The 20,202-nt window shown below is 47.9% G+C and overlaps 1 protein-coding gene across 17 annotated transcripts in view; it reads left to right on the top strand.

Annotated features, from left to right (window-relative positions):
• The window catches only part of Pcbp3 (poly(rC) binding protein 3), a 194,131-nt gene that overhangs the window by 146,285 nt on the left and 27,644 nt on the right, over positions 1-20,202 (top strand). For all 17 annotated transcript variants that reach the window (XM_034524895.2, XM_034524891.2, XM_034524885.2 and 14 more), the window contains 4 exons: positions 13,031-13,185; positions 14,420-14,443; positions 15,364-15,396; positions 16,105-16,221. In XM_034524895.2, coding sequence (XP_034380786.1) covers positions 13,031-13,185; positions 14,420-14,443; positions 15,364-15,396; positions 16,105-16,221 — 329 coding nt within the window. The remainder of the gene's footprint in view (positions 1-13,030; positions 13,186-14,419; positions 14,444-15,363; positions 15,397-16,104; positions 16,222-20,202) is intronic.

Here is a 20,202-nt window from a genome sequence, read left to right as displayed (position 1 = left end):
GCTTAGCTGCTTTTTTAGGTCTAAGGCAGGAGTTCGCAACCTTCCTAAAGTTCTTAACGCTACAACCCTTTAATACAGTTCCTCATGTTGCGATGACCCCCAACCATGAAAGTATTTTGTTGCTACTTCATAACTGTAATTTTGCCACTGTTATGAACTATAATGTAAATATCTGTGTTTTCTGATGGGCGTACGTGACCCCTGTGGATGGATCATTCACCCCCCAAAAGGGTTGTGCCCCCCAGGTTGTGAACCACTTGTCTAAGGAGTCTTTTTCCTTACTTTGTACAGATATCGTGTGCTACCCCAGGCTTCCAGTTGATGTTTTCTGTTGGAGCCCCTGGGGTTGACCTGAGGTCGACTCTAAGGCGTGCTCAGGCTGCATGCTCCTACTTGTCTGTCCTTTGGGCTGAGGGCTACCTCTTGGAAGTCCATCCCCCCGCCTGCCAGATGCTGAGCCCGGCTTCTGTCTCTTACATCCTCCATCTCTTCATCTCTCTCCACATCTCACACGGACACGTAGCTTTATGTGCAGAATCCTAAACAGGGAGTCTCCCCGGCTTCTCTTTCCCAGCATCTTTTCCAGATGGAGCATCACAGTGCTGCCCTGGTCAGTGAGCTGCAGGTCAGGACTGGAGTCACGGGTTCATGCGGACACAGTGGATATTCTCCGTGGGATATGCCCCTGCTACGGCTGCTCTGTTCTTGACCCCATGAATTTTTCAATTGTGAAATGAACTTGCGTATAGGATTGACTCTCATTAGATGAGTTTGAAAGAATTAATATCCTTGGGTCTGAGTCTCTTGAATCCTCTTGGATCTGCTTTTCTACGTAGAAATTCCTCAAATCACTTTTTTGGGGTTATTCCCCAGCTCTGAACTCTTTTTTTTTTTTTTTTTTTTTAATTCTTCTAAGCAGTGTCTTTTTAAAAATTTAAATTTTAACCCAGGGTGGTCTAGACATGTGTTAGCTTAGTCACCCTGATAAAATCCCTTAGGCCTGTCATCTATAGGTCATTTGGGTCTTCCTATGCCCACCTATCCTCTGTTGCAGTTTCCCACCATGTCCATCGAGGAAAAGAACATCCACTAAATATCCTGGAAGGCTCCTCACATGTTACACATCTGGACACGTGGTCCTCCTCACATGTTACACATCTGGACATGTGGTCCTCAAACAGGAAGTTATTAGAAAGCTGAAAGTGCATGCAGAGAGAATTCTTGGACCACTCAAGTCCAAGGTAGAGAGCTCTGCCACTTCCAAAGTAGCCCATTACACACAAGTTGCCAACTCAGTTCTTTGCTTTCCAAAAGGAAGATATTTAGTCCCTTAACTAGAACTTCCAGCCTGGAGATGTCTCAAGATCCCTTGTTGAGAGCTGTGTCTAACCCTAGCTGGCCCTGGGCTCTGATTGGCTGGCCTGCCTGCTCTGCAGGCCCTGGTCCATTCCAGTGCGCTCTGAAATCATCAGCTGTGTGTGTCCTTAGGCCATTGTATGTTCCAGATTGCAGTACTGAGGCGCATGGTAACCTGCAGATCAGATTAGAAGACATGAAGGCTTTGCTGCTGCGTGGTGGATGGTCTCCATGGGCTTCAGCTGCTTCTGTTCCACAATGCCTAGCCCGGCACAATCCCTCCTGCTGTCAGCTTCATTGTTCACAGACATCTTCTAGCAGTGGTCCTTTGACATTCAAGATGCTTGTCCTGCATGATCTTCCAGGACTAGTCCTGGCTAGGGGATGTCTCATCCCCTCCTCTCCTTCCTTCTCTTGGGGATCCTGGAGCCATAGGAAATTCTTTCTACTTTGTGAAGTGTGGACTTTGACCTTTTTTCTTCTAGAGCTTTGGCCTATATAGGATGCATATAGGACATAGATTTGCAAGACATGACAGGGACCCAGTGTTGACTTTGAATCATGATTTGTTTTAAGGTGTCCTAGCCCCAAGTCTGATTTTTTTCCACCAAACTGTGCTCCGCTTATACTTACGGCCGTATCCACCCACCTTCATGCTTGATCCCTGGTGAGAGCCGCAGAAAGATAAGTGATGTGGAATGTTCCAGAATCTCTTTGTTGTGGGCCTATGGAAGGCCCTGATATGGTTGGGTCCCTGCTTTAACCAGAGGGTCTGTGAGAGATGAAGAGCATGTGGTGGACAGGGCTTTGCTACGCCCTGAGCGAGAGATACAGCTCTGTGTCTGTAATGTCAGAGGATTCACCTCAGCTCTTACGCTTAGCCTATCTCCATATTAAAGATGTCAGTATCTTTAAAACAAGGACATTTGCAAGAGATGTGTGTGCTGATGTGGGTTGCATATTGGGGCACATCATCAATATCACCATCATCATCACCATCACCATCACCATCACCATCATTAATACTACAATAGGACTTAGAACTGTCAGTAGCACTCAGTGAAACCTGGCCATGGCTCGGAAAGAAAGAGAGCACCACAGGTTCCAGACCAGGCACATGAATAGCCCCGGGAGCAAGGCAGAAGGGCTGAGCTCACTGCTCCTAGCCTTGTCACGTTTTGTCCTGACACTTGAGTGACAACTGAACAGGCTCTTTAGGATGTTCTCTGAAATCAAGGTTGTATAAGTCCCGAACATCTTCCTAATGCTAACTGTGACTGGCAAGAGCATTAAATTGCAGAAATCTCCCTTAGCCTGGATGGCCTCAAGGACCTACATACATTGTGAGTCTCTCAAGGAGAATGAAGCAGCTAATCAGCTTTGTCGGCGTCTGCTGCCACGGCCTCATGCAGCCTGATGTGGGCAGTGAGCTGTTAAACAGAATAAATCAAATGTGTTTGCTCTGCCCTGTCCTGCATCCCTCCCAGACAGATGAGGCCCTGGGTGCAGCCTGTGCAGAGCACAGCTAATGAGAGCAGGCCAGAGCCACTGGCCTTGACAGCACTCACCATGGTTACGTGGCCACAGACATGTGGCTGGCGGTGCTCTGCATCACTGTCTTGGTGAGAGCTCTTATGATGAGGGACTCAGGGAAGTCTCACCCTCTGAGGAAGTGATTGCTGGTGCAAGATCCAGGATGCCTGTTACCTGTTTCTGTGTTTCCTCTGAAGTCTGCTTCCCTTCTGAGAAAAATCTTTTCATCGGGACATTTACAATGTTACGGTCTTGTTCCTCCAGTCTGCAGCGCAGGTTCATTTGTGAGCTGTATGAGATAGTGCATAATCAGCCGAGTGGTGGTGAAGAGCCTGAGCTGAAATCTGCCTGCTGGCTGTCTTCCTAGCACCTCCTTGCTTCGTATAAAGCAGAGGTGAGCCATTGAGTGAGGACAGGAGGCGTGTATACACTGACTCATGGGCACCAAGTACAAGTGGCTGCTGCTGCTGAACATTTGCCCAGCTGTACAGTCACCCAGCTGTACAGTCACTCAGCTGTACAGTCGCCCAGCTGTACAGTCATCCAGCTGTAGAGTCACCCAGCAGTGCAGTCACCCAGCTGTACAGTCACCCAGAAGTACAGTCACCCAGTAGTTCAGTCGCCCAGCTGTACAGTAGCCCAACAGTACAGTCACCCAGCTTTCCAGTCGCCCAGCTGTTCAGTCTTGCAGCTATCCAGTCACCCAGTTGTATAGCCACCCAGCTGTACAGTTGCACAGCAGTACAGTTGCCCAGCAGTACAGTCGCCCAGCAGTACAGTTGCCTAGCAGTACAGTTGCCTAGCAGCACAGTCGCCCAGCAGTACAGTTGCCTAGCAGTACAGTTGCCTAGCAGCACAGTCACCCAGCAGTACAGTTGCCTAGCAGTACAGTTACCTAGCAGTACAGTCGCCTAGCAGTACAGTCGCCTAGCAGTACAGTCGCCCAGCAGTACAGTTGCCCAGCAGCACAGTCGCCCAGCAGCACAGTTGCCCAGCAGCACAGTTGCCCAGCAGCACAGTCGCCCAGCAGCACAGTTGCCCAGCAGCACAGTCGCCCAGCAGCACAGTCACCTAGCAGTAGTACAGTTGCCTAGCAGCACAGTTGCCTAGCAGCACAGTTGCCTGGCAGTACAGTTGCCTAGCAGTACAGTCGCCTAGCAGTACAGTCGCCTAGCAGTACAGTCGCCCAGCAGCACAGTTGCCCAGCAGCACAGTTGCCCAGCAGCACAGTTGCCCAGCAGCACAGTCGCCCAGCAGTACAGTTGCCTAGCAGTAGTACAGTTGCCTAGCAGTAGTACAGTCGCCTAGCAGTACAGTCACCTAGCAGTACAGTTGCCTAGCAGCACAGTCGCCCAGCGGCACAGTCGCCCAGCGGCACAGTCGCCCAGCACTTCTTGCTGCAGCAGCATCTCCTTTACTAGTATTTGTTGGCGTGAGTGCTATTTGAAAGAATGATGTGGCAATTTGGTTTTTCAGAATTTCGCTGTAGTGTTTCTGGTCATAAACCGATTTTCGCCATTTTAATTAGTATAAAAATTAAAGAAGGTTTGTGCTCTAGTCAAAATGTAGCACAAGCTACTTTTTCCTTCCTGACCCACTGTACCTTCTGGGAAGAATTTATAGAGCAGCTTCTGAGGGACAGTGACGTCAGGGACAGACCGGGAGTAAAACTAGAACTCAGCCACTGGTTTCCAGCCTGGACACAGAGGCAGCTCTGTCCAAAGGTACACATTAAAAGCTCTGAGGCCGCACTGCACTTGGATCTGAGCGGCAGTGAGGGAGCACCATTAGGACACAGGCGAGAGACTCCACTACTTGTTTTTCTTTTAAAAAAAAAAAAAAAAAAGTTCTACATAGGTTGTCCAAGGCAGTGATGGCTCGTAGGTCTAAATGGAGAGGAAGGACCAGGCCCAGGGTGTGAGGACTTCACATCTCTTTTCTGTCTCATCAGCTCATCCTGGCCCTGGAGACACATTCAGTGGCCGGCAAGATAAGAGTCTGGCTTTTTACCAGGAGGTATTGGGCTCTCCCAGAGGATGGGCTTGAGAAAGTGATCTCCTAATGCTGTGTGCATCTCCCAGGATGAGGCTCTGTATGGGTGGATCTGGTGGCACGTAGCACTGCCAAACCTTTGGCAAAAGTAACCATGGGGCGTGGCCCTCCCCCTCCCCTGCTGTGTCTGTTGTGCTGTGTGTGCTGGACACTTGACAGCACGTGTTGGCACAATGGAATGTCACCACACTGACATTGGGGCTGTAGCACACAGGAGGCCCTGGGCCTGGACACCCAGAATTTCCCCCTAAGATTTATGCAACATTTACAGTCATATGGTAGTGCTTGGAGGGTCCACAGGCAACATTAAAAAAAAAAACAAAAAACCAACGATTTTGACCTATTGGAGGGAGAAATGATTGACAGATACCGACCAAGGATGGCCTCATGACAGACTGACCAGAGACTTCAGGTACTAAGAGCTAGGACTAACCTATTTGAAATAAATATAAGGTAAAACATCCCACAGGGAATACAAGGTATAAAAAGTAAACATGTTAGAACTGAAAACAAATCTAATAACCAAAGTAACATATTATGTGGACTCAGTAACAGAATAGAAGTAACAGGGACCAGTCTATGGTGTGAAGACAAATGAACGCCAGTAAACCAGACTGATGGATAGAAAACAGATGGGAGAAACTGACCAGAGTCTGAGGCTATGGGACTTGATATCAAAGGATATGCATAACTTGCGATGCATGTGGGTTATTCACTTAGAAGCTTGTAGTCTATGTAATATGCTAATGTTTTAAGGCCTCCTAATTTTAAATAATTGAAATCGTATGAAATTTGCTTTCTAGCCAGAATGGAATTAAAATGTTTGCCAGCATCCAGATACTTGAAAAACAAAGCATGCACTTCTACATAATGTAATGGTCAAAGAAATATCAAGGGAAATTGATAGTTTGGACAATTAAAAAAAAAAAAAAAAAAAGTAATGTACTAAAGTTTTTCCAGGGCATATATCAGTAAATCAGCCTTGAGAAAGAGTGAGGAATGCTTCACTGGGAAAGAAGAAAGGTCAGACAGTCCTGAGTTTCCAGCTGTAGAAATTTAAAACCAGAACAACCACACAGAAGGAAGGAAGTGATAAAATAGAGCAAGGAGCCAATGAAGTCAGGGACAGAACCAAGGTGTTTCCAATGGAGCAGCTCAAACAAGAGAGAAAAAGCAGCCTTTGTGTTCAAAAGCTTGACCGATTTCCATAGGGTTTTATTTTAGGGATTAGATTGACAGTTTCCTGGTCCTGTTTACTAGCCTTAGGAAGAGCTTCCCTTCTTCAACATGCCTTCTCCTCTTTCTGAAAATGGTGGCTTTGCACTTCAGGGGAGCCTAAAGTTGAGAGAACAGTCACATGGAGGCATGGGGCCACATACCCAGATGTTCTGCCAAGGCTTGCCTGGGCCTCTCATGGAAATATGGCTGGGACATCAGGGTTCTGACTCCACATGCTTTATCCTGCTGTGGTTGAGACTGTCTCCCACAGAACCCCAACACTTCAAGTCTATACTTCCTTATTGTACCCTGACCCCAGCGAGTCCTCAGAGAGTACATGAAGCCATGAACAGGTGAATGCCCAGGTGAGCCATTCAGACATATCTGTGATAATTGGCTCACTACATCGTGGATACCAAATTCCAGTGTCAGGTCCCTTCTATAAAATAGTGCAGTATCATATAGACTATAGTATATGCATATCCTTCTGTATATTTTTCCTTGGAGTGACTCACAATACATGGATGGATACAGTGCAAGTATTACATAGTTTTAATGCCACAACATTTGGAGAGAATGGCAAAAAATATCTGGATGTATTCAAGACAGGCAAACTAATATGCCCAAATGTTCTCAGAGATACTGAGATTCTCTAGGCAGCAAAGCCCCACAGGATGTAGATCCAGTATGCTGCCAGGCATGTGGCAAATTCAAGTCTTACCTTGGGGGGAACCCTTTGGGAACTTCCCAGAATGAGAGGTTTTAAGTTGCAGTTGGTTAAATCCAAGGATGTGGGTATGGGGAACCATATATAATCTTAGCTGTGTCTGAGTTTCAAGAGTGGAAATGATGGTTTTATTATTTAGAGTGGAAGTAGTGATTTCAGAGTGTTCTATGAAGCCACAGAAATTGAGTTGGGTTCAGTGTTCATGGTATGTATTCCCTGTTCCTTAAAATGTGCTCTGAGCTCCTTTGGGCCAGGCGTGGGATTCAGTGATGAATGAAGGCAGCTGCTGGCGTCTGGGTGTAGTTTCAGTGATTCTCTCACAGGTCTGGATGTTGTTGGATACTTGGTCCTCAATGGATTGGTGTTGACGTGATGATATCTGTAGTAGGTGGGGCTTAATGCAAGGCAGTTGGGTTATGGGGTACCAGCACTAGCAGGGACTGATGTCAGTCCTCCAGAGTTAAGTCTCTTGAGAGCAGGTTGTGAAGGGAGGCCACCCCGTGTTCTTAGCCTACTTTGCATGTGGCCATTTTCCCCTTCTGCCAGATTTTGAGGCAGCCAGAGGCCCTTACCAGGATGCCAACCTTTTTGCTGTTTGGCACTTCCAGCCATCAGCATCAGGAGCCAGGTAGGCCTCTTTTACTTTATAACGTACCAGCTCAGTATTGTGTTGCAGCAGCAAAAACCAGACTAACACAGAGAACATGCGCTCTCTGCCTACACAATGAGGAAGAGCATGCAATGGGGCTAGCACAGTAGGCTCTGGCGATGGTAACAGGCCCAGGTAAAATAGGGGTGCTGAGAGTACCCCTCCGCAGCCATCCCTGAGACATACATAGAGAACCTAGTCATTCCCAAAGGAGCCAGCAAGCTGAGTCAGAGAGTAGGGGGCAGGAGTAGATAAGACCTTGTGGACAGGTAGTCAGCTCTAGGTTGACTTGCGTGGAGGTGGGAAGACACAAGAGGGTTCCAGGAAGAGGAGGGTGTGGCCTTCCTTGGGTACTAAGGGTATCAACTTCACATATCCACCTTGCGTTTCAAGGCAAGAGTACTGGGAGTGTGTGTGCGTGTCTGGGCCTGGCCACAAAGGGTCAAGTTTGGTCCTTGGTGGTTGTCCTTAAGGATGTTTCCTATATCTGCGTATGAGTTTTTCATTTTAAAACACCTGTGGGTTCTGAAATGTGATAAAGGCTTCTCTTCTTACATTGGTGCAACTGTGTGTTTCTTTCTTCTGTAAATCTGGCAGGTTGTGCTGGTTGATTTCCAGATGCTGTCATTACTGGAAGGCTGGTCACTATGCATAACTGTTTTCATATAGTGCCAAGTCCTGTTTATCAGTGTTCTGTATGTATAAAATGACTCAGTCAAGCAAATTAATATAGCTATCACCTCATAGACTTAGCATTTTTATGGTGAGCCCATTCACTACAAGCCAGTGATTATAAAATGGTGACCTCTAATGACCATGCCATAAGATACATGATGAGCAGGCATTTCTCCACTCTAACAGACTCTTTCCACGCTTTAACTGGAATTTCCCAATCCCCTCTCCACTCTTCTGTTCTCTGCTTCTTTGAGTTCAGCTTTAAGATTTCACATTTAAGTGAGTTTGTGCAGTTGATTTCACTTTACACAATACCATGCAGGGTCATCCATGTTGGACTGAATGACATGATTTTTTTTATGGTAGATTAACATTGTATTGTGGATATGTACAATCCCTTTTTTGTTAACCATGAGCTGTTGGACACTTAGATCGATTCTGTGTCTTGTGTTGTGAATAGTTCTGCAGTGCATATGGAGGTGCAGATGTCTCTGACATAGTAATTTCATCCCCTTTAGATCTGTGTCCAAGAGTGGAATTTCCAAGAATTTCCATATTGCTCTTCATAATGGTGGAACTAATTACAGTTCTACCAGTCGGGTGCAGAGTACCCTTTCTTCCTTGTTAACAGCACTTAGTCTCTTGATGACAGCACCCAGGATGCAGCTCAAGGTGGTATCTCACTGATGTTTGCTTTTGTGGGTCCCTGACTCTCATTTTCCTTCTGTTGGGAAATGTCTATTGAAGTTCCTGCTGTCTTATCTTGTTATAAGATGTCCTGTCTGTTTTAGCTATCAGCCTGCATCAGAGGTTTGGTCTATAGATATTCTTGTCTATTTGCTAATTGTTTCTCTTGCTGAGCAGAAGTTTTCACTTTGATTGAGTCCTGTTATCTGTTTTTGCTTTTGTTTCCTATTCTTTGGGGTATTATTTTAAAAAAAAATCATTGCTGAAACCAATGCTACAGAGTCTTTCCTAGTTTCAGGTCTTTCACTCACTGTTGTTGGTGTGTGTGTGTGTGTGTGTGTGTATAAAATACATGTTATATGTAATATACATATATGTATATATATAACATACATATAACATGTGTATATAACATATATAGCATAACACACATATAAATATATAACATAGCATATACTGTATATGGATATATGTGTATGTATATATGTATTGTGTGTGTTGTGTATATGTGTGTATGTATGTGTGTTTATGTATATATGTATGTATATACATGTTATGTATATAACATGTTATATGTTATAATATAATGTGTGTATATATATAAAACATACATATAATGTGTGTATATAACATATATATAACATAACACACATGTATACATATATAACATAACATATATATGTATGTGTATGGATATGTGTGTGGATATATGTATATATGTGTATATGTATACACACACACACAAACATATAAGAATCCAGTTTTATTCCTCAGCATATGAATACTCAGTTTTTCCAACACCTACTCACCGAGACAACCATCACTTTCCTGTGCTCAGTCTCCTGTTGCCAGTGTAGGGGTAGATTGTTTAGTCTACTGTCACTTTAAAAATTATACCATTTGCATTTTATTATTGAGCTGTTAGGGCTCAAGCCTGTCATTTCATTTTTAGTTTTCTGATTATTTTCTCATTTATGTGACTTTTAGGATTTCCTCCTGCCTTCCTGGCGTTAAGCTTTTTTAAAAATTCCATTTTCATTTGTTAATAATTTAGGATGTCATTTTATCAGTTTGAAGGAAGGTAGAGAATTTGCCTTCCTTTACTCTGCCTCAAGAGATATGATTCATATCAGACAGGTCAGTCATTTTTACTGTAGCCATTAGAAATAATTTTAGAAGCGAGAGAACAGAGGCCTATGGTATTTATTCTCACTTAAAAGTGCTCTTTTAAAATTATGATTATCAGCATATATTAATTATACAAACTAGTGTGGCATTTCCTGTGGTGAGTCCATAGGGAATGTGTGTGTGTATATTGATCCTGTCCGTTTCCCTTCTTCCCAGTTGACATATTTTACCCGCCATGGTGGTTAGCCCCTCCTACCACTACTTCTTTTGAGGAAACCCCCTCCCCTCTCCCGAGGTGCTGCTGGAGTGGAGTAGAGCTCCAGACGTTTCTTGGTTTCCCTTCATCCTAGGGTTCTCTCTTCTCCTTAACTCCCCGAAAGCCTACTTTCCTGGACCCTGCAGTTCTTATCTGTCAGCCTTTTCCTTCCCAGCATCTCCATCTCAGCCCTGCCTGGCTCCAGGCCCTGATGGGTAGCCCGTGACCTGCCCATCTCTGCTGTTCCATCATTGATCTGCCATGCCCGTTCTTTATCTTCTATTAATTTGGCAAGGGTTTTGTTTCTCTGCTGAGCCAGGTCTTCTCATTAGGCAAAACATATCCCGGGGCTAAAGAGATGACTCTATGGGTAAGAGTACTTGCAGTGCAAACATGAAGACCTGAGATTAGATGTCAGCACCAGCAGAAGCTAGATATGACCCCATGCTCCCTGTAAACCTAGCCCTGTGAGGGGTGGAGAGGGGTGGATCTCCACGGCCTGCTAGCCACCTGACTAGCTAAAGAACACAAGTTCCCGAGACCCTGCCTCAAGGGAATAAGGTTGAGAGTGATAGAAAGAACAGCCAGTGTCCTCTTCTGGAGTCTGTATGCACAGTGCATGCACACATATCACACAAAGAATATTCCTAGTTGTTCATAGGAGCATTTTTAAGATGGCTGCTGTACAGATGTCGGCTAATATTAACGTCTCTGTCAGCTTAGGATTGGCATTTACACCTTGCCCTTCATCCACTTTGAAATCTCTGTATGTCTTGGCATGACAGGTAATTTTCTGTTGAAACCAGAACATTTAGACATTAAAGGCTCTGGACCTTGTTGAAGCTTTTTTTTGGCTAGTGGGAAGCAAAAGGGTAGACGCCCATACTGCTGAGACAGGACTCTGCCCCTCTCTGGCTTTGCAAGACAACATGGTCCCTTACTGTTCTCCATGGCTTGCACTGCTACCATGAGCCAGGATTCGTTGTCCCTGGGATTGGAGCCTGATGTGGGCTGGAGGTGCCCAAAGGTTAGCCCTTCTTTGAGGAGAGTTTGGCTGGACCAGGAGATGCCGCTTCAGGGTGTAGCCGCATTTACTGCCTCCTACAGATCCTTTGGCTGAGAGAGCAGACCTCTGGCTTATCTCTTTCCGCTTTCTCATCAGCTTCTCTAGATTGATGCTTTTTCATCTCCAAGTCTGAGAGACTCAGATAATCTCACCTGTTCTACAGCTCCTCACTCCCAATCTACAGAGAACGTTTGTGCCATCCCCTCTGTGTGCGCCTCTGTGTGGGTCTGTCTGTGTCTGTGTCTGTCTTATCCTCTGATGCAGAAAGGCACTGGACCAAATGACTGATCACTCCTGACAGCCTGGAGCCGAAAGCACCAGGGGTAGGCGCTGACCTACTTTCTCTTTCCTGGGCTGGAAACATTTATGTAACAGACAGCCACAGGGCCTTCCTGTCCCCATGATGGCTAGGAGATGCCCCAGACTAGCCACAGTGTGATCCAGTTTATGGCCCCTTGCAAATCAACCCTAGCAGAAACAGGGCTTCCTGTAAAAAGGACTTGGCTTGGTTTAGCACGGGGAGTCTGCATAGACGTGTGTTATTTGGCGTCACCTGAGTCTCCTGAGCCAGATGCTTGTTTCCTGCTGAGATCCTTCTGAGCTCAACCTGGGGTCCAGCAGTCCTTGGGGCCTCTGCAAATGCCACGCTCAGCAGAACTTTCCATCTGCCTGTGCTTTTTATACAAAGCAGTGAACAGCCACATAAGACATCAACTTCCAGAGAGCTGCCCAAGCCCAACCCATAGAACTGAGCTCCTACATTCCTCATCTGCCTTGTCTTCTCATGCTTGCCAGCTCCAGAGTCTACTGCCGTCTTCTAGATCTCCCTGGTCTACATGCTGGCCTGGCTAGCATTGCTGGTATTTCCCTGATGGGAGTGAGCCATCCTTTCTTGCTTGCTGCCTCATAAGGTACTGGCCCAGAGCCTGTGGAGAACTCAGTAAGGAGAGCTGCTCACCAGGAAGTCCTGATTCCGGATTCTGGGCCACCCACCCACGTTGGTACAAAGTCATCATGTCACTTTCCACAGGCACTCTGCTGTAGCTGTAATCTCTGCCTGCAGAGAGTCAACTGACGTCCTAATCTCTCCCCGTAGTGCTAACCATTAGCGGCTGTGCACAGAACAGCACTGTGTGGGGAGAACATCTTAGCTTTAGTGGGAGAACTGCAGCCAGAGACTGAAGTCACATTAGGAAAGGCTGCCAATAACTGGGCATAGAGCGACGTGGGTATAGGAGGCTTTCAAGATGGCTGACAGCAAAGAGCGGCCCTCAAGGGGCCAGGTCATGCTAACCTAGAGTCTGCTCCCTGCTGTGACAGGAAGCAGACAGAAGAAACACTAGAAGAAAGGAAGGAGGCTCACCAGGCTGGGTAGCCTAGCACTAGCTTCCCCTAGAGCTTCTTGAGATGCCTGGCTTCTGAGTGAGGCATTCTTTATGATGAACTAAGTTGTGTGTTTTTTGCACAGGCTTATTGGGGTTGGAGATTTACTACGACAGAGGAAACTGAGTCTAAAGGGCTTATGTGATCTATCTACCTACGGTCACATGGTTATGGCCCAACTCTGTGCGTCTCCTATGGTGGTGATGAGAACACCCACTCTGCTGAGTCCTTGGAAGCTAGAACATGGTTCTAGGTCCAAAGAAGAGTACCCGTGGTCACAACTCTGCCTTCTTGTTCCAGGTGACGCCATCTGGGCCCCATCCATCCTTCCTCACAGTACCCTCAGCACCTTAAGCCACCACCCTGAGCTACATTTTGGAGGGAAGATGGAATCTAAGGTCTCGGAAGGTGGCCTGAACGTAACCCTGACCATCCGCCTACTGATGCATGGAAAGGTGATGTGGGGTGAGGTGGGGCAAAAAGCAGGGTACCAGGGATCTGCTCCATGCTTCTCCTTATGCTACACAATGTCAACCCACAAAGCTGGTGCATGTACAGTCCAAATGACACTTGTCTCAGAGCTACGCAAGACTGGTTGGCCTAACCCCTGTACCTTACTTAATACGCCAGTGCTTGTCTGCTATAGGTGGGTGCTGTCCTGATAGGCAGGAGTCACACCTCCCCACCTGGCCCCATAAGACAGGTGCCCTTAACCTGGTGCCCTGTTCTCTCTTCTTCTACCCTGAGAAATCTAGCTCCTAGCATTTGTGCAATGTCTGTCCTGCCAGGGCTGTCCACTAGAACAAGAGTTCTGGAACATCCAGCTTCCCAGAAAGCATGTCCTCTGGCACCCAGACATTCCTTTTCTGTGGAGGAAAGTGTCCTTTCCTTCTCATAGCCCATCCCCACGTGGCACTCTGTACAGATCAGCCCCTAGTTCCTGTGACGGGAGCACTACACAGGACCACTCCCTCCTCATGTTTCCTGAGCCCATGCCACGCCCTCCACGTGGATCAACAGCAGCTCTGGCAGTCTGAGGGCTTGGTTACAATGAGAAAAGTGGGTCAGACTTTGAAAGAGGTTATTTTTCCATGGCAGGAAGTCAGGTGGCCCTGCCCCAATCAATAGGCCATGGTGGAAGCTTCCTGGGGCTGTCCCATGGGCTGGGACAGGCTGGGGCCACCGATCCAGGTGATCATTTATCCTACAGGCATCGACGTCCAGATGTAGAATGGTGGTGGCCATTCCAGGGGCGTCTCCAAGTGTCCTACCTCAGAAATCAAGGTGGCAGTGCTGTGTTCTTAGGCAGGGGCGTTATTTTCTGTCCATCTGTGGCAGGGTCTCCTTGAGGCCTTCAGTGCAGGGGTGACTCTCTCTCCTTGTTTATCTAGAAAGCATCTGACTGACTGTGCCTTGTTCCCAGGCAGTTGGCTGATTGACCTCAGCTCCATCTCTGATCGCCCTGGTCAGCTGGGCACAGAGGAGCTGGACAGCCCAACACAGAGCCGTTCTCTGGACAAGAGTTTCAGTTCTCCCAGGGGGCCGGTGTATGACTCAGTGCTCTGGTGTACACAAAGCCCTGGTTCCACCCCCAACACTGTAAAAGCTTTAATTCTCCTTCATGCCAGATACATCGTTTCTTGAGTGCCTTGTGACATCATCTTTCTGTGATTTTTTTTTTCCCTACAGGAAGTTGGAAGCATCATCGGGAAGGTAATTATTGAGTGAACTATGCCTTTCTCGGTTTTCTATAAGTTGACAGACAAAGACAGCAGTAGCCCCTGGTGCTGACCAGCCCCAGCAATTACACAGGCCCTGACAGGCACTATCCTAGAGGAAGTCAGAGTCCCGGGAAGCTCTGCCCTGGAGCCCTGTTCATGGCCCTTCCTTGCTTAACCTACTGTACTGTGAGTCTTATTTTTGGCGCTGGGTGAACCACACATTCTTTCTCGGCTCTGGCAGGGCCCCAGCTGGTCACTTTGAAGTTTCCTCTTACCGCCTCGGTGCCTGGTACCTCTGGGTTTCAGACCTGGGAAGCATTACTATCCTTATACTCCTCTTTATACAACGAAAGCAAAAGATGCTTCCTGGGTTGGGGGAGTGCAGGGCCATCAAAAGCCCACCGTGTGAAAGAGGAGAGGCTGCCCTCCTGGATGCTGTATTTGGGTTATCTCGTAACCCTGCACCTGTACAGTAGGGGAGCTTCTAACTGCTCAATGTCCCGACTCCTTAACGTTTCTTTGGAAAAGGCTTCGCAGGGATCACCACTCATGAGACATACCTGGTTCAAACACCCTAGCTCCTTCCAGGCATCATACCTGCCACTGTATCTGTAGTGCCGTCATAACAGCGGGCCTGAGTCTGATCAAAGCTCACCCACATGGCCAGCTCCACCTCTGGGTGGCTGTACCTCCCTTCCCATGCCTCGGTTTATTCCTCTACGATGCCCTTGGATTATGGGGCCCAGTGAGTAAAGAGACCAGCTAACTTACCGGGGCAAGCAAGGACAGGGAGCAGACCAGAGGTAGGCAGCACCCCACTAGCAGCTTGCAGCAGCCAGGGCTGGGCTGTGTCAGGCGCGGGGCCCCTCTGTGCACCTGGCAATGACAGACTTCCTTATGTCTCCGTTCCAGAAAGGAGAAACAGTAAAGAAGATGCGTGAAGAGGTGAGTGTGCCCTGCCCCAGATATTACCCCAGCTCCAGGTCAGGTTGGCCAGGCCCTGGGTGGTGGGGGTGGCACTGCTTGTGGCTCTCATGGACCTGCCCTTGCATCAGGGATGTGAGGCAAGGAGGGGCAATCCTCTCTGACATGCCATATACACAGCATCCAGCTTGTTGAGGGTATAAGCTCTCCTAAGGACCATGGGACTCGACTAATTAAAATTCTAGCCAGGTGGTGGTGGAGAATCCCAGCACTCAGGAGGCAGAGGCAGGCGGATCTCTGAGTTTGAGGCCATCCTGGTCTACAAAGTGAGTTCTGGGACAGCCAGGGCTACACAGAGAAAATCTTGTATTGAAACAACAGAAACCTAGTCTGGAAGGGTATGGTGGCACATGCCTATAACTCCAGCATCAAGGAGACAGAGACAGAGGCTGAAGAACAGAAGTTCAGGCCTGTTCTCCATTACACAAGGAGTTTAATGCCAACCAGGTTACATGAGACCCTGTCTTAAAAGACAAGAACAAAACCTTAGAATTTCCAATTTGATGGGGATTCCTGGCAAGGATTTCACTGTTGAGAATGAGATTTTTTTAAAAGCATGCCTCAGCTCTAGTGTCTGTGCCTAAAGTTGTCTGCAGGCCTGGAGAAGCCAGGCCTGAGCGGGACAGCATTCATCTTCTGCCAGCTACCTTTCCCCTCCTCTAACCTTAGAGTGGCGCCAGGATCAACATCTCAGAGGGAAACTGCCCAGAGAGAATCGTCACCATCACAGGCCCAACCGACGCCATCTTCAAGGCCTTTGCTATGATCGCATACAAGTTTGAAGAGGTAAGGCATAGGTTGGCATGTGCATGAGGCCCAGCCCCAGCTGCCTTCTGAGGCCGTTCATCTCTTTGTCTCACCTGGTTGAGGCACGGGCTTGCTTTGTGACAAGGCTGCCTTAGTGTTCTCGTCACCTTCAATACCTCAGGTGTTCGCCCTGCCTCTGTCCAGCTCGTGAGGGCCAGTGCCCTTCCTGCTTCCTAAAGCTCTCCCATGCGCATAGTAAGAAGCCCACCTCCTTTATATGTCTCATGCATCATGGGTAACCTCAGAACACAGGCCTCCCGCCTCCCAGCATAGTGGCTGGTGTGTCTCTCAGGCTGCCCTCACACCTTCAGCGCCCGGCTCTGAACACAGCTCTGGTCTCAGCTACATTTGCTGCAGCGCCCCCCCTCCCCCACCCCCATGAGTGTCTTAGCTGGAGACAGAAGTACACTGTTATGCTGGGACACATCCACATCCATGTCCATGTGTCATAGATCCACACCCATGTGTAATACTTCTGAGCTGCTCTTCGTGATTTCACTATTTCCGTTTAATGTTTATTCAGACATGACGATGACCAAGCTGGCATAGTTTTTTCTGTCATCAATGAGGGTGGTCAGGTTGTCCAATCATGAGGTTAGCTGTATGGGTTTGAGCAAAGAGTCCTCTAAATGAGAGTGAGAAGGCCGTCTATGTGGAACTCTCTGTATAGCAAGGGGTCAGCTCTGGTCTTTTATTACTGAGGGAGGAGAACACCACGTAATGGGCAGAGGGAAGTTTTAGGGATGCCCTCAGGGTAGCTGTGGGTATGAAAACTGGGGGTGACTGACTCCCTGGCGGCCAGTTTCCTACAAGAGTCGGAAGATTGCTTTCTCCGGTGGTCCTTGACTTAGGATCGAGAACAAGCCTTAGGGAAACTATGGACACCCATGCTTTGACCACCCTGGGTTGAAGCCACAGAGACTACTACAGAGGTATGGGCCATTCTCAGGGCACCCATGAATCTGCATGCTGAATCCTCCTCATGTCCCCTTGCAAAAGGCTAGCCAATGAGGAAAGGCAGAAGAGCTCAGCTGCCTTGGTGTTGCGAGATCACCTTGACCTTCTTGTTTCTGTGTCATGACCATCATGTACTGAGTGCATGGTTGCACAGAACATGTAGGGTACTTGCAGAAAGCACATGGCCGCTGTGACAGAAGAGGAAGCTGTTCATAGTCCCGGAAAGGTGCTTTGAATCCAAGGGCTCTAAAGCCCAACCCAGACCTGGAGAACCGTCTAGGGACTGAAGGTCACCATTAGGGACCTCTCCTTGAATTGATGTGTAGTTGCTCTTTGAATCCCAACATAGCAGGAAGTGCTCACAGCAGCACAGATCTAGGGTTCAGATGCAATTAGTAACTTCTGCCTGAAGCAGTTAGGGCTCAAGCAGTCTTTTCTCTGGTCAAACTCGTTAAAGGGTGCTCCACCATGGTGGTCCTCTGAGCAGTGGGCTAGTGACTTTCAGGAGAATGCTGAGTGATTAGGTCAGCCTTGTTTCGAAACATCTTACATGAGGGTTTGAAGAGTTAAGGGTTCATATCCACAATAGTCTCGGGTCTTTTCTGCATTGCCTGAGAATACGTCTGAGACAAATGGGACCAGATTTGTCCTGGCCCCAGAGGCAGTGATGTGTGGCAGAGGCTCCTGGAAGCCAGAAGAGAGTTGCTGCTCAGGGTGGGTCTGGATGAGGCTCTGTCATCAGCATCACAACGTGGGTTTGCAGTCTCTGCTGCTGCTATGTGAACATTGTGAGATGTACAATTACCTGGTTGATAACTGTAATGATGGCTTTCTTAGAAGGAAGATAAGTTAGCTAAGGCATTGGGGACCATGTGGTGATGCCCACATTCAGACTGTGCTGGGGTGATGCCCAAATTCAGACTGTGCTGGGGTGATGCCCACATTCAAAGGCAATGGTGTGATGAGTCCTTGTTTTCTCACCTCAGTTAAGCCCAGAGACTGGTCTCCTAGGTGATTCTAGATCCTGTCAAGTTGACAGACAAAATTAACCATCCCATCTCCCAAAAGTAACACAGGCTGGAAGCCAAGCCTTTGACACACGCACCTTTGGAGGACATTCCAGATGGAAGCTATCCCAGTGAGTTAGATGCGGGTGTTGGGATATCTCAGGAAGAGACAGATAGTTCATCCTGGCTCCCTGTGGTTGTCTGATTATCTCTCTGCTGCTGATTCTACAGAATCTCTGAGATTGCTGGAGAGACTTTTCTGCTCTATAGAATACTGGATTGCAGTTTGCTATGTGAAACAGGAAGCCAGGGTTTAAGCCTCAGCTCCCCAGAGTTTCACCACTGCAGTTTGGGTTAACGCTGTCAGGTGTCCTGTCCTTGAGGCTCCCGAGCTGCTTTTCTTAAAGAGACAGCGCCTCCTGGTGGAAGGTTATGGAGCAGTGCCTGGGAAGCAGCCCAGCCTATGGTGGTAAACAGGGTGGCCTAAGTCTCCTCATAGTATTTACCATCTATCTTTGTCTGTAGCAGGACAGAACATAGCATCACACAGACCCATCACAGGAAAACGTATCTGCAGGTAGTGGGCAGTATGGCCATGGTATTGGCTTACTTTGGCCTAAGGATCTCAAGGTATCCTGGGAACTTTATGTTTTATGCCAGGGATTAAACTGAGAGCCTCAGATGTTCTAAGTACATGCTGTTGCTAAACTACACCCCAAGTCCTGAAAGTGTTAGTAATTTTAATTGCTACCGATCCTTCCTGCTTCCCGGAACACTGTGGAATAAGGCAGTGTTCGTGCTGGGCACAGGCTCCTGTAAAGCGTGTGCCAAGACGTTTGGTATAAAAGTTGATGTGCCCCCAAATGAAATAAAACCAAGCCATTTTTAGCAGCTTTAAGGGCTATAGCTTTCTGCAAAGAGATGCCTTGTTTACCTCCTAAAACACACATATAGTCGCTAAATCGCTCTCAATCAAGGAGACAGCCATAATAAACACCCATGGGGGGTGGCCAAGCTTGCCTTCTTATTTCTTCCACCTTTGCTTTGCTTAACAAAGTGACAAGTGTCCGGATAGTGTCCTGTTGGTCTCTGGCAATCTCTCTTTAATGTTTTCAAAACACTAGCTAGTCGTTTCCAGTCAGTGGCAACATACCATTTGGCAGTCACACGAAAGCCACCATAGGGATGAAAGGTCTTGCCCCAAGTCCACCAGAGACAGCAACCAGACTGGGGATGACCAGAAGGAGAGCTTAATACCGGGAGGGCGGGTCCAGATGCAGAGTGCGCAGCGGCACGGAGGCCTCTGGGTCCTCTGCCTGGATAGGGTTCAGGGCAAGCGGAAATGGAGAGCCATGAACAAGCTGCCCAAACGGAGCAGCTGAAGCAGCTGAAAGCTCTATGGGCAGATCTGGATGGGACAAGGCGTTAGCCAGATTCCCTGGTGCAATGGATGAAGTGCCTGGGCAGGAACAGTGGCTCACTAGAAGCAAGGCTTCCTGGTGATGACGCAGGAAAAGCAAGGATTCGTTTGGTTCTGGACAGTTGGGAATTAGAGATGGAGCTAGACATGGGAAAGGCATGAGGTCCAGTTCTGACCACTTAGCCGGGTGCTCCCCAGGCTCTGCTGTAGCTTTCCAGGATGGCGGTCTATATTGGTATCAGCTTCTTTCCCGGGAGTTGGGCTACCTCTTCTATAATCAGGCTTCATGATGCAGAGGCTCCTCTGCGTTTTCATGGAAACAGGGCCTTGGACTCTCAGCAGGTCCATCTGAGCAGCTATAAAAGTTCCTGGAGGGTGTTCTACCTGCTCTCCACTGAGCCCCGCAAGTCGGCTTCACACACCTGTCTTTCTGTCCTCATACCTAATAGGTTTTCATGATGAGGTCAGACCTGATCTTGTATCTTCCTAACCTATACTCTGCCCTGAATCCACTGTGGCGCACTGGCCACCCAGCCTTGTGGATCCATGTGCCATAGCTGGTGCGTGTGGCCATCT

This window comes from Arvicanthis niloticus, chromosome 20 (assembly GCF_011762505.2).
Source record: "Arvicanthis niloticus isolate mArvNil1 chromosome 20, mArvNil1.pat.X, whole genome shotgun sequence".
Taxonomy (NCBI): Eukaryota; Metazoa; Chordata; class Mammalia; order Rodentia; family Muridae; genus Arvicanthis; species Arvicanthis niloticus.
The sequence above is the reverse complement of the archived record's forward strand: the minus strand, read 5'-3'. Positions and strand labels throughout refer to the sequence as shown.